At 34.3% G+C, this 14,900-nt stretch overlaps 1 protein-coding gene across 1 annotated transcript; it reads right to left on the bottom strand.

Moving 5' to 3' along the window:
• Positions 1-10,376: 10,376 nt before the first annotated feature.
• LOC122296083 (LEAF RUST 10 DISEASE-RESISTANCE LOCUS RECEPTOR-LIKE PROTEIN KINASE-like 2.1) lies at positions 10,377-14,651 on the bottom strand. Its single transcript, XM_043105496.1, has 3 exons — positions 13,741-14,651; positions 12,217-12,258; positions 10,377-11,757 (listed from the first exon to the last, which is right to left on the bottom strand). The coding sequence occupies exons 1-3, from the start codon at positions 14,618-14,620 to the stop codon at positions 10,625-10,627; spliced, it is 2,055 nt and encodes a 684-aa protein (XP_042961430.1). The 5' UTR covers positions 14,621-14,651; the 3' UTR covers positions 10,377-10,624.
• Positions 14,652-14,900: the final 249 nt, after the last annotated feature.

The raw sequence follows: 14,900 nt of genomic DNA, 5'->3' as shown, positions 1-14,900 counted from the left end.
ACCAATGAGTTCAAAGAAAACATTATTATCTTTACAAAATTTATTAATGGAGAGAAGATGAGCAGAAGCTTGAGGACAATAAGCAACATCATTTAAGGTGAGAGTAGAAGAAGGAGTTGTAATGGAAGCAGTGCCAGTGCGAGATATAATCAAACCTGTCCCATTACCTACGCCCACTGAATCATTACCTTCATAAGGTTGAGAGGTTGCAAGATTGGCAATATCTGAGGTAACATGAATGTTTGCACCACTGTCGACATACCGTTGATGTTGATTGAGATAAGTGGTGTTAGCCTTAGCAACCATAGCAGCTAAATCAGTTGGAGGATGAAGTCCCTGAAATGAGTAGTTCATGCGATTAAAACAATCCAGTGCTTGATGGCCTTCTCGTTTGCATATTTGACATGGAGACCGAGAGCGAGAGGTAGAAGGAGCAGCAGCAGGTGACGAGGATGGCAGGTGAGGTAATGGTTCTTGAAACTGGGAAGGAGCCCCACCTGAGCCTTTGGACACTCCTGAGACACGAGACTTGTTGTTGCTGTTACGAGAGCCTGATTTAGAACCAGTTTTAAGCGAGTAGAGGGCATATGGTCCTGCCTCTAGTTGAATTGTTTGACTATGAAATTTTAGCATAAGATCATAGTTTAACAATTCTGCATGAAAGTCTGAAAAAAGCCTAGATTTCTCCTTAGTAAGGAGCATATATGTTGTCACAAAAGAATGGAAAGAGGAGTTGAGACCATTGAGAATAGAGAGAATTAAATCGGAGTCATCAATCGGTTTCCCAACGACAGATAATTCATCAGCAAGGGATTTAACCTCATCCAAAAAATTTTGGCAAGACATGGAGCCTTGGTGTAAAGATTGTAACTTTCTCTTAATGGGAGAAATCTGAGACGTAGAGGGCACAGCAAATCGTGCGCCAAGGGCTTGCCAAGCAAGTCGAGAGGTCTCAAGTCCATAAATGGTGGAAACCACCGCAAGAGATAGAGAAGAAACAATCCATCCAAGTACCTTTTGGTCTTTATACTGCCAAACTACATAAGTAGAATTAGGAATACCTTAGTCCTTATGTTCAGCGTTGGAAAATTAAGGAGGACTGGGTTCAGAACCATCACCATCAACAATTCCCATGAGACCATAACTTCGAAACAGGGGAAGTAATTGAGCACTCCAAGCAAAAAAGTTGGTTCCATCAAGTTTGATGGAGATGACCTGAGAAGGAACATGAAATGCAGCGGAAGAAGAGGAAGAATCTGCAGTAGGAGCCATAGGATCGACAAAAGCGTTAGCTATAGATGGCTGTGACACCATGAAAGAATTGGAATAACGAGTGTAACCTCATTCATTATGTATAATCAAAATTGTTACAAGAGATAAGAGAAAGATCTGTGTTGGTTACAAGAGATAAGATTTACAAGAGATTTAAATTATAAACTTAGGATATGCCAAGCTGCACTGCAACGTCTTCAACGTAAAGTAGCAACGTCCTTAACGTCTCCAACGTCAAGTCGAGTTTGAATATTATGGTCCTTATCCTTATCAGGGTTCGCAATGTTGTTATTCTTCTTCTTCTTCTTCTTCTTCTTCTTCTTCTTCTTCTTCTTCTTCTTCTTCTTCTTCTTCTTCTAGCTTGTTGCTGTTCAAAAAAATATTTTACGTAGGTGAGGAAGGAAGAAATAAAGGAATGAGTAGGGCTATAAGTTTTTCGATTCGGACCAAAAAATGAGATCGAACTGATCAATGATTTTGGTCGGTCCAAACTAGACTGATAAGGTAATTCGTTATTTCAGTCCATACAATTTTAGAGTTTTGGTTTTTAGTTCAGTCCCGGAGTGTGGTTTTTTCACCCTGAACTAGAGTGGATTGACCAAATAGTGTGTATATATATATTATTTTATATATATATGGTTATCTTTATGTATATTTTTTTCCTTTTCTTTTCTATTTTTTTTATTTTATTTGGAGTTTGGATGATATTGCATTTTTTAGTTTCTCTTTCTATATTTTTTGTTTTTAATTTTATTATGATGATTGCTAATTTTCATAGATGGATATAGATAATTTTGATGATTTTTCCAACTTTTCTCTAGGATTTTCAAAAACATAATGTGCAAATAAAGTTAAAAGTTAGATGTTCAAAATTGGAAACATTTTGGTCTTTTTTGTATAGTTTAGCCGAAAATACACATTAAAAAGTAATTTTGGGCTATGTTTGGCCCATTTTGCATTGCCCGAACCAAATTGGACTGAATAAATTGACTGGACCAATAGAAAATAGTACTATAGGGGGGTTTTCCCCTCCGGGCCTAAGGCCCTAGAACACAGTCCCAGGCACAGGGGGCCCAAACTAAATGGATGACCCCCCCCAGCTCCAGGCCCAAAGAAAAAAAAATGAAGAGCATTGAAACCCCACCGCTGTGTCACCTAGCCTCAGAATGGTTGAACAGGTAGACAGACCGTACGGGCAAAGGACCTGTAGCCCTCTAACAACTAGCAAAAAAGGAAGGCGCAACCTAATGTATAACACCTACTAATGGCAGATGAAACAGAAGACTATGCCGCATTAAATGCACCCCCCAGAAAGCCACACTGCAATAAATAAGCATGACTGAAGAAGCTACAGGGAGGACACCTCTTCCTACTGTAGGGAATGAGCACTTGATCCCAGAGACCAGGTATAAAAATGACTTCTAGAGTACCAGGTATCAAGATAAGGGCAGACTCTCTGAACTCTCTCTACTTATCTACACACTTCTCCAAAGGCGATACTGATTTTAGCATCGGAGACTCCCCGACCGTTATCTCACAGTGTTTTCTTTGTGTTCGTAGCCCCAAGACTGAAGATCCGAGGTGCTGAGGGCCCAGCTCTATTCTATTTGGGCCTTGGCTTGCCTGGAGCTGCAGTATGATAAGCTATCCTCGTGGTCTAAGTGCTTCTTCTTTGTGTTCGATGACAGGTGAGAATACCCCACCAGGCAGGTCGTTCAATAGGAATTCCTCGTTTGGGCCAATTGGGGGGTCGTGCAAGAAGATAAGCTTGTGAAGACCACAACGACCCCACAAAAGGTTACATGCCTTGAGGTCGTACGAGCTTGGGTGACCACCCACCAGGCTGAAGTTTTTACAGATGCCTTACTATCCGATGAAAGCTTGCAAGGGTACTTACCTCCTCACGCTTGGCTGCACTATGCGGAATGCTGCATTACGATGGAGCAGGTCAGTCATCATGGTCGTAAATGTTCCCCTAGCACACCAGTGGTAGGGAAGAGGAAGAAACCCAGGAGAAGCTTGCTGGTCGAGCCGAATGCCCACGATGACATCATTCACCCTAAGGGCAATCTTCAAATGGGGTGTTCGGGCAACGACCCACACTGCCTCCACCCAAGAAGGGGGGAGTTTCTATGCCGTCGGGCCGAGCTATGCCCCCTTCTGGGTTAGGGTGGCTCAACCCTCCTTCAGATGGGTCCACAACACTCTCTTTTCATGCAACCCAAATCAATCAATGGTGACCCTAAACACTATTTATCCTACCCTGCTGGGTGTCAGCGGCGTCGTAGGGCTTTCTTCTGTTGGGCAGCACCTCGCCGAGTTCTTTATTGGTGCCAATCCTTTCGCCAGCAAATCGATGTGAACTGTCAAGAATGTGGGGGGGGGGGGGGGGGGGGGATAGGGTGTGAGGGTCAACTTAGCCACCCTATCTAGGCAAGGATAGGGTGTGCGATGGTTAGCTACTGGCTTGTATAGGGTGGGTAGCACCCTATTTTCGCTTGGGATTGCAAAAGGATACTTCTCTTTCCTTATTTGGATACTAATGTGATATTATTAAGCCTTTACATTTCACAAATCATCATCCTTAAATTTATATTCAAATTTTAAATTTAAGAATAAGAGAGTTATAAACATACTGTTGATCGTCTTTTAATGTTACGTAACTACAATCTCTCACTTGTTTTAAATGCTAGAATTCAAATGAAGATCAATAAACAATCAATAAGATAAGAGTTTTGCTACACGTAAGCCACGGTGCTAATCATGCACCATTCATTTTCTTTGTGTTTTAAAAAATTAAAACACCAATCATTTTTAAATATAATTGACGTGTAAAGTTTCAATATCAACAGTATAGTTAAGACAATATAGTACTTCTATCATTTGGAGAGGTGAGGACCATCTACAGCAAGCAACTATTTTAGGATTCTAGCATTGAGATAGGATATGGGCCAATATGCAATATCAACTACTTCTCTCAACATTGCATACCTATCTATTTTGTAAAGTGTTTTTCGTTTATTTTGCAGAATCAGCATTTCACATTTCTATTCTTTTGTTTGGAGGCAAAAGATTAATATTGTAATGGAATTGAAGTAAAATCCATAAAATATTTAGGCTGCCCTTCATATTTGGACCATTAAACAATTTTTTTTTTTGTCAAGATTCATTAGTCTCATAATTCCTCTGTTGTTGGGGCTTACAATTAATCTTGAGACTCATTTCTTCTATCGTGCAATCTTCAAATCTTTAGAGGTAGCATGTTCTTGCATTGGCTCAAGTGTTTCACATTCATGCATTTATTGTTTCTTCATAAAAATTAATTCAAGCTTTCATGTAACCTTTGTTGTAATTTTACCATTTATGCAAATCATATGACTAGTGTTCGATGCTAAGCTTGATGCATAGCTTAGTTTATAACTTAATCATTTATGAAATAAAAAATAATAAAAAATTGCAAGACCTACTCTTCAGTAACTTGCTGATTTTAAGAGTAGACTAATGATATAAATACATTTTTAAGAACTCTTTTTACAGTCTTCTGTAAAGTGAAAGGCATCGTAAGACAAAATTTATGATGAGAATATACTATAGCTTTCTTTGGTTATAGTAAAATAGTTGTATTTACATTATAATTCTTAACAGCAAGTACTCTCCAAGTAATGCCATTGGAATTTGACAAAACTATTCATTTGAAAATATGCCTATTAGATCAGTATTGAGAATTAGAACAGTGCACTTTTGATTAAATAGGAAATTGATTTTATAGTGTAAGGGTACGTTTAGGTAATGTGGTGATCTCAGATGATCTTTCAATAGTAGTGAAAATTTAATGATAAAACATCAAATATTTGTAAAAAGTAAGTGAAAAGTAATGATAAAATAATGAATAGTAGTAAAGTGATCTTAGATCACTCCACTACCCAAACACAACCTAAGTCAACTACAACCATAAACACCAATAGCAAAATGTGTTTAATCTCGATTCTTAGTATTATTCTTCACAGAAACATCTATTTCCATAGTATTTTTTTTTTCACTTACACAACAAAAGGTATCCATACACTTTGCCTATACATTCTTGAAATACTATAGTAAACTATTATCATCTATTCCTCAAAACTAACCTGTAGTACTCGTCTCATCAATTTGTGGTGCTTTTATGATTATTTTGCCAATATATATAAGATTATGTAGGGTATTTCTTTTACATAAGGACATGATTACAACCTAATAAGATTGACCCGAAATAGAAATTTGTCATGGGAGCCATTCACTTTGTATTATTGCATATTTGAGGCAATCAAATATAGTTGTCTTCCATGGTGAGGTCATTTGACATGCCAAAACATGATATAAGTGACACAAATACTCGGTTGCTACCAAGGATTAATATTTCATTTTCTAAAGAAAAAATGTTTTTCATGGTATAATAGAATGAGACTCTAAGATCTTCTACTTCTGCATGCCTTTTTGTTTTCAGAAAGAGAATGAAAAACCCAACTGATCACAAATATACTATCACAGGGCTTAGTTGTCTAGAGGCTTTAGCTTTGTCAAAGTATCATCTGTCAGGAAATTTAATATTAGTCTAAATCACTTAATTTTCCAGGGGGTGGTTTGAAAGTATCCAAACACCAAAGGGAAAACCCAATAACAGCTTGAGAAATCTCGGGCTAGATCAGATAGGCATTTCAACTGATCAGATCAGAGAAATCTAGAAATCTCATAAACTTGTATTCAAGATATAGCATAGAAATTTAGATGAGAACAATTCAATGCAAAGATAGGAACCACTGTGGATTGAATGAGATCCAAATGGGATTTGGGTGAGGGAAGAAATAAGACTCAAGGCGTGAAGGAAAGCACAGACTATAGAGAGAGACAGAGAAACAAAGAAGGTTTCAACCGGAGAGCAGACCCGTGTCATAAAGAAAGGCATACATACGTATATTAAAATATTTTCCCTTTCTTTGGGATATTGTACTTTATTATTTTATTTAATACCATTGATTAATTTGATTATAGGATATTAGAATGGAAAATTGGAATGCTAGACTTAATATGATTTAGTGGCCGTTCGGATTAGGAAATACTCTCATCTCATCTCATTATTACAACTTTATCAAATTCTCACACAAAATATAATTCACAATTCAATTTATTCAAATCACAATTCAACCCTTTCAAATATTAAAATAATAATAATATTAAAAAATAATATTTTAACAATATTTTATTTAATTTTCAATTTTTATCTAAAATCATCTTACATCAATTCATATTAGTTTATAAATTTATTTTTATAAGATTTCTTCGTAAATTAGCGCTTCTCATAATTGATCACGTATTTTATACATTTTCAATTTTCAAACATTATTTAAACTTCTATAACCATTTAATAATTATCATTTGTTAATTAAATTAATCTTGTAATCTTATTATCAACTAAAAATAATTAGTATATAATCTCATAAACATAAAAAAAAAAAAAAAAAAGAATTACTCTTAAACTATGATAAGATATTACATAATTAAAAACTAATAATTGTGTAAGAGATTTTACCGATATGAAATCTTTTAAGAGAATAACTTCTAGCAAGTGTCTCATATGATGCTTAATTATTGGAGACCAATAGAGATGTGTCACGTAAGGGTTACATAAGAAGCACTGAAAGGCGCGCAAGAAGAGATTCCCTATTCAATCGAGACCCCCTCCCCATCCTCTCTCTGTCTCTCTCTCTCTCACCGGAAGGCGAAAACACAGAATTTGAACCCAAAGTTTTAAGTATTATTTCAAGAGGAACTCAACATTACAGAACATGCAGTTTGGTTTTGAATTTTCGTTTGGGGACGTCTATGATTAGGGTTCGATAATTTGAGTTTTAGATGGTAGAAAGTTGGAATCAGGTCTTTATATGTTCTGTTTGGTCACTGAGAAAATGCAAGAAACTAAGATTTTGAAACTTAGGTATTAGCTGTAGTTTTATTAAATTTTCTTGTAGTCTATATATAAACATATTCAAAAGTGATACTTTTTTAATTAAAAAAAAACCACAAAAAAATACAAATCACTCCGCCTGGAATCAAGTACGAGGCCACAATTGATTTAAAGAGGGAATAATTTATAATTGAAAGAAAATAAGGTTGTGGAGGAATTAGGAAGGAAAAACACGTAATATTTCAATGTCCCAAAACCAAAAAGAAGTAGATCGCATGTGCTCCACGCTCTCTTTTTCCTTCCTTTTGCCACATTTTTTCAGTAACCAAATAGAATTAAATGCACCAACCAACCACCATTGCTGCTATACCCAACCAACCAACATTCCTAAAGCCAGTGTCCAAAAAGAGAACCACAATCTTGAAAAGAAAATTAAAAATCGAAAATCAAATAGTGATAGACTGATCGCTGACTAGATGGACAAGAACAAGAGCAATCTGCTGGTCGCCGGACAAGGAGACGCATTTTGTAGCGTTCTTGCAAAATCGACAAGTTTTAGGTTGACGAGAGGAAAGGTGAGAGATGAAGTGAAGGAGCGAGGGAGGCAACGTGCATTTCTGGTTCTCACCTTTTAGAGAGAGAGAGAGAGAGAGAGAGAGAGAGAGAGAGAGAGAGGATGGGGAGGGGGTCTAGATTCAACAGGGGATCCCCTGTTGTGCGCCTCTCATGTAGCCCTTACGTGGCACGTCCTCATTGGTCTCCGATAATTAAGCATTGTAGAAGACACCTATTAGAAGTGTTTCTCATCTTTTAATAAGATAAAAAATATAAACTTCAACCATACTTGAAAATAATTAATTAATAATAACCCATCAAGGCCATAGGTTGTGAAACTAATGACAAATGTTTAAGAATTTTTTATTTTCTTTTTGTTAACAATAAATGGAACACAAGGACTTCATAGGGCTTATCAATTCAATTCAGATAGCATTCTTGTTTAAGCAAACTTAATTGTGGAGTTTTGATGTGATCACATGTAGGAGGAGTGATGTTATGATCACACCTAATTACATTTGAGAGAATTCATTCCTGCCAGTTGTCTATAATAGATGTAGGATATTCTCCATTTTAGTTTATATTTTCTCTTTTTTTCTCAAAAAAAAAGTTTATATTTTCTCTTTCCATAATAAATCTTTTTTTAGCAGAGAGAATCAATAAATTTGAAAAATATTAAGTTGGTTTTTCACTGCAAAGAGATTTTATGAAAGTAAATTTATAAATTTATGTAGTTTGATGTAGTATGTTAGATTGTAAAGCTAGTTTTGTTATAAAGTAGATATAACATATCATATGAAATCATGTCAATTTGTGAATTTATTTTTATGAGATATAAGATAAATATTTTAACTACAAAAGAGAAATTATATATTCTGATTTTCAACCTAAATCAAAACCCTAGTCTTTTAATTTGTTGAAACTTAAAAGGGAATCAATCATATAGTGCCTTTCGGGTAAGAACAAGGAATACTTCTAAGTGAAAGAATAACAAAATTCCTTGCTTCATGTAAAAATAAAAAATAAAAATAAAAATAAAATGCAGACTTTCAAAATTACTAAAATATTTAGAAAATAATTATATTTTATGTAAAATAAAAAATTTTAAAATAAGAATTTTATATACAATTACTTTTATATATTTTTTTATACATTTCATTAATATAATGGACTTAATAAAAAAACTTATATAATTAATTATATTAATGAAGTGCATAATTTCAAAAAGTCTCTAAAATCTTTAAAAGTTATTTTGTATAGACAACAGTATCTTCACATGTATAAAATAATTGAGAATGAGAGAGAGATGACAGAAAGGAAGCTGGTGATTGGTTGGCTGTTGTGAAGTGGATTTTCAACGTGGTATTTTCTTACACGTGCAAGACATGAGTGGGTGGGACACGTGCATAAAGCACAGTTCCATTCCAAACAGTCCAAAACATATCTGTAACGGCCACCTAATTGTGTTCGGATTTTAGTATATAATATATATTATGTTTATCTCTTTTCGGATTATAAAATATAAGAGTTATATAAAAAAATGTTATCGAAAATTTCATTTCAATCCATCCCATATCTCTGCTCCTCCCTCATTCCCTTTTCAGTTATAGAAGATTTTATTTTCAAAACATTTTTAAAAAATGTTAAAAAGTATTATAATAGCTTTACCCAAAAAAGAGTTACCAATATTTTGACTGAGTTGGACTGAGCTGAGTTTAAAACCAAAACCCAATAACATTGCATCCGTATCTATTTTGTAAAGTCTTTTTTGTTTAGTTTGCAAAATCAACATTTCACATTTCTATTCTTTTATTTGGACCATTAAACATTTTTTTGGTCAAGATTCATTAGTCTCGTACTTCTTCTATTGTTGGAGCTTACAATTCACCTTAAGACCTTTTTTTGATTTTAAGAGCAAACTAATGATACAAATACCTTTTTTTAGAGCTCTTTTTACAATCTTCTGTAAAGTGAAAGCCATGGTTAGACAAAAATTATGATGAAAATATACTATAGCGTTGTTCGGTTAAAAATGGATAGTAAAATAGCTGTATTTACATTATTATTCTTAATGGCAAGTCTTCAGGTAATGCCAATGGAATTTGACAAAACTATCAGTTTGACAATATGCCTATCAGATCAGTATTAAGAACTAGAACAGTGCACTTTTGATTGAGTAGGAAATTGATATAATAGTGTAAGGGTACATTAAGGTAATGAGATGATTTTAGATGATCTGTAAATAATAGTAAAAAAAGAATAATAAAATACTGAAAATTAGTAAAAAGTAGGTGAAAAGTAAGTGATAAAATAATGAATAGTAGTAGAGTGACCTCAGATCTCTCCACTTCCTAAACACAACCTACATGATCAGCTACAACCATAAACACCATTAGAAATTGTGTTCAATCTCAATCCTTAGTATTATTCTCCACAGAAACTTCTATTTCCATTGTATTTTTTTCACTTACACAACAAAAAGTACCCTTACACTGTGCCTATACATTATTGAAATACTATAGTAAATTACTATCATATATTCCTCAAAACTAACCTGTAATATTCTTCCCATCAATTTGTGGTGCTTTTATGATTATTTGAACTACCTATATATATAAGATTATGTAGGGAATTTCATTTACATAAGGACATGATTACAACTTACCAAGATCGACTCAAAGAATTATAAATTTGTCATTGGAGCCATTCACTAGGTATTATTGCATATTTGAGGCAATCAAATATAGTTGTCTTCCATAGTAAGGTCTTTTGACAAGCTAAAACATGATATAAGTGACACAAATACAAGGTTACTACCAAGGATTAAGATTTCATTTTCTAAGAAAAAGATGTTTTTCAGGGTATAATAGAATCATAATGGAGAGCCATTGTACTCGAAGAATCACCTAGAGGTTGTGATGAGGAAGACAAAAAAGGCTTTGGTGGGATTTGCAAAGAGTCGAGGCTTCCTTCCAGCATATCCACAACTCTACTCATCGTCGGACGATTTGAAGGGTCGGTCTGTATACAACACAAACCCACTATTAGCATCTTCTTTATATTTTGTTCGTCCTCTTCATTTATGATACCTTGCATCCATAGTTCTTTATCTAGTTCAAGGTGTCTGTATATCCAATGTGGAAAGTATGTTTCACTGGTATGATTAGTCTCAACATCTACATTATTTGTACCCCCAACCATTTCTAAAACCATCATTCCGTAGCTATAAACATCGGATTTATGTGAGACCCCTCCAAAATTTCTACAGAATACTTCTGGAGCTATATATCCCACAGTGCCTCTTGCACCCAACATTGATATGATACTATTTTCTCTAGGGCATATTTTTGCAAGGCCAAAATCAGAAATCTTTGGACAGAAGTTCGCATCCAGAAGAATGTTGTGAGGCTTAATGTCAAAATGCAAGATTCGTGTGTTACAACCTCTGTGTAAGTACTCTAATCCTCGAGCTATGCCAACTGCAATCATGTATAATGTTTCCCATCCCAATTGATGATGATCAACTTTTGGTGGAGCTTTTCGGTATATGAACTTCTCGAGAGATCCATTAGGCATAAACTCGTAGATGAGAGCTCTTTTAGAACCCTCGCAGCAAAAGCCTCTAAGATTAACAATGTTGACATGGGAGGTCCTACTAATACTCGTAACCTCGTTAAGGAATTCCTCTCCGTCTCCTTTTGATTCTTTTAAAACTTTCACTGCTGCAAAAGAACCATCTTGTAACTTTCCCTTGTAGACACAACCATAGCCTCCTTGGCCTAATTGATCTCTGAAGAAGTTGGTCATTTTTTTGATATCTGAGTAACTGTATCTTCTTATTGAAAATGGTCCATTATTCCTCAGAAATGTCTCTACACTTTGATGTGTTAGATTTTCCTTCTCGAAAAAATGAATGATATTAATAGATGTAAACTTTCTCTTGAAGCAGAGGCCAATTAGCAGAACTCCCATTACAATAGATAAACTGGCTGTAAACAAAGAATAAAGATTATGCAGTTATGTAGTGCATAAAAAGAAGTTAATCAAAATTGCATTTTTTTGTGGTGAAACCAAACTAAAACTGAAGGAGGAAATTATACTGATGTCTTGGCAATAGCTATCTTAAGCAAAATTGGAAGTTAACTTGTGAATAACATGCAAACATAAAGCCTCCTTGGAACATGAAATAGGTAAAAAAAAATTATGGAAGGCTCAAGTTTTCACCATCATTGCTAGTTTTAGAAACTTTCCAATGGAGGAACCTTATATCTCTATTGAAGTTATACTTTAAGAGGTGTTTATTAGCCACACCTTGAGAAGGATTATAAAGGAGTTAAAGCTTATATGCACTAAATAACTCTAGATGGACTTGTTTGAGTTTTGTAAGTAGTCCAAGCTAGTATTGTATATTGATCTCGAAAAGAAACTAGGGTGAAGAGGTATCTTACCAAATGCTATTATCATCACTTTCGATCTGTTGACCTTCTTACCTGTATAAAAAGTTGCAAAAAAGAATATACCATTTTATTTGAAATTTTTAAACCATTTAAGAGAAAATCTAACAAATGCAAATTGACATTTTTTGAAATTGAACAGTACTTAACAAAGAACAAGACCAAAATATAAATTTTCAATAAGTGAAACAGACACAAAGATATTATATTAAAATAAATCCACAAACTGACATGACTTCATATATGGTGTTTGATCTATTTTACAATAATAGTAACTTTACAATCTGACATACTATATTAAGTCACGTTAGTTTGTAAATTTACTTTTATATAATCATTTTGTAACTAAAATATTTGTCAATACAAATATAGATTTCATAGCAATAAGTTTTTATTTTTTTGATAAAAACATTAAAAAAAAGAGCATGATTTTCACTAATTAAGGGTGAAATCATGATTATATCATATAACATAGCATACGATCGAATGCTGAGAATGGTCCTTAAAGTATGCTACTCATTAAAACGGCATATTATGAATTTCCTAAGATCCCTACTTATCAAACAAATGTATGAGGCATATGCTGCAAACATATGAACAAAAAAATAAAAAATCATATGAACAAAAATCCCTACACCTACCTCTAGAGCTACCGTTAATTATAATTATTTTAAATTTATTTTTTAATATTTTTAAATTTAAAAAATACAATATTATTAAAAAATATTTCCTTAATCAATAGGTAAAAAAAAATTAAAAAATTAAATAAAAATTCAAACAATAAGAATGAACGGTGAGAATATCATTTTTCAATTAATAATTAACAGCATAAGTTGGTACCAAAATGCTAATTTGAAACTTAATTTTAAAAATTTAGTACAAAATCTATATATTTTCAAAATGGTGATCTGCCATTTGGCAATAAAATCTGATTTCTTCAACCTTCTTCTCTTTAATAAATAAATAAATAAATAAACCTTCCCGTTCGATATATTAATTTCTTATAATAATTTACTACGAAATCTTCTGATCTCATTAATGGAAAGAAATCAGCTTAATACTTGTTAATAATAATTTATGACTCATATATGATCTCATACTTACGAGCATGGTGTGCTTTTCATCGCATGGTATCATGAGGACTAATTGGTAATTAGGATCACAAAAAAACAAAAAATCAAATCAAAGTAGTCTGATATTGACTCAAAGCTGGATTGTTGACCATATCATAAGGCTAGGTGTGTGAGATATTAAACCATGATATGTGGGGGTGCCCTTAACTTAGAGCTTCAACTTTCGTTATTATCAATGAATTGATTAATCTATCTACGGAAAAACAAGTCTAAACTTTTTAATAAACTCAGCAAACAGATCGATATTTGTAGAAATCTTAATTCACATTAATTAGTTGTATTTTTAAAAAATATTGTTGTTTTAACTTTTTAAAAATTGTAAGTTCCACAGCAAAACTCACATCCAATTGAAAGGCCGGGAGAGCAGAGAAAAAAATGTGCATACCTGAGTTGTTTGGAGCACAAATACCAGATTGCACTCCGTCACGGCAAAAGCAGAAAAACGGGGAGGTGCTATTAGAGCCGCATCTCCCACCTGAGCTCTGACACCCACTACAGGCAACCAGCAACGATCGATCGTATTCCACCTCAAACCCTTCCTTCAGAGCTTCAACCAGTAACGGTGCGGCTCCACCCACAGGGACTTCATTGAAAGCAGTCGTTTTGAAAATGGGAACTTTCACAGTAGCATCACACAATTGGTTAAATTCAGATAGATTGATACCGGGCTGCAAAGTGTCGTCTACGAAGTAAGCATTATTCCAAGCACCTGGGCTGCATTCAAATCCATTCAAGGGCGGTATGGCTCGCATGCAGCGATAGAATATAGTTAGGTTCTGAACGGTTGAAGTATAACCATACAAGGTGTAATTCAAAGCGGTAGTCAGCTTTTTTTCAGGACAAGGATTATCCCAGAGGTCCATTCTTGCAATGGTCATATTATTTGTACTCTGGTTGAGATTCAGTAACCGGAACTTCAGCTCTTCAAATTGCAAAACAGGGTATTCATTATTGAAGCACTTCAACTCGTACCCCTTATCCCTACGCCCGCAATAGTCCGGCCGACCATCGTCTATCCAGTAAGGGAACGGAATGTTTTCGAAGCTTCCACAGTGGTAGGGACGACCGCACTCCACATAGAAACGATAATCGTCGATGCAGTAAGATGGTGGAAGTAGTAGTACTGTTAAGATAATGAAGAAGGAGATGTGGAGGATGGAAGGTAGAGATGTAGAGAAATATGGGGCGTCCATGTTTGTAAGGAAAGCGGGTGGCCGGGGTGAGATCAGATGATCAGATGAAGATGATGAGGGTACGTTAATCATGTTAGTGTGGACACAGCATATTAATTGAACAATGACTGGATATTCAAAACGAAAGAAATAATATCTAACACGCAAGTTGACCATTTTGTTTGGAGGGGGATAAAAAATGTGATGGGGCTTTAATTTGTCCCTAATTTTACTTCTACCATTAAGATTTTATGAATAAAAATTTATTGATGACTAGTTTTCATAAATCTATATTATGAATCTAAATAAAAATTTATTGATGACTAGTTAACTTTCTAACCCATTGTGGACGACAAGCTTAAAAAGTCTCTCT

Source organism: Carya illinoinensis, chromosome 15 (genome assembly GCF_018687715.1).
Source record: "Carya illinoinensis cultivar Pawnee chromosome 15, C.illinoinensisPawnee_v1, whole genome shotgun sequence".
NCBI classification, from domain to species: Eukaryota; Viridiplantae; Streptophyta; class Magnoliopsida; order Fagales; family Juglandaceae; genus Carya; species Carya illinoinensis.
Note: the sequence above shows the minus strand (reverse complement) of the source record. Positions and strands in the feature narration are given on the sequence as shown.

Bases quoted from the DNA above. Each gene is read 5' to 3' on its own strand.
- LOC122296083 (XM_043105496.1), bottom strand. From the start codon at position 14,620: ATGATTAACGTACCCTCATCATCTTCATCTGATCATCTGATCTCACCC. The intron at 12,259-13,740 runs GTATGCACATTT...CTTTTTATACAG, and splicing joins TTGTGCTCCAAACAACTCAG to GTAAGAAGGTCAACAGATCG. The intron at 11,758-12,216 runs GTAAGATACCTC...CTTTGTTTACAG, and splicing joins AGTGATGATAATAGCATTTG to CCAGTTTATCTATTGTAATG.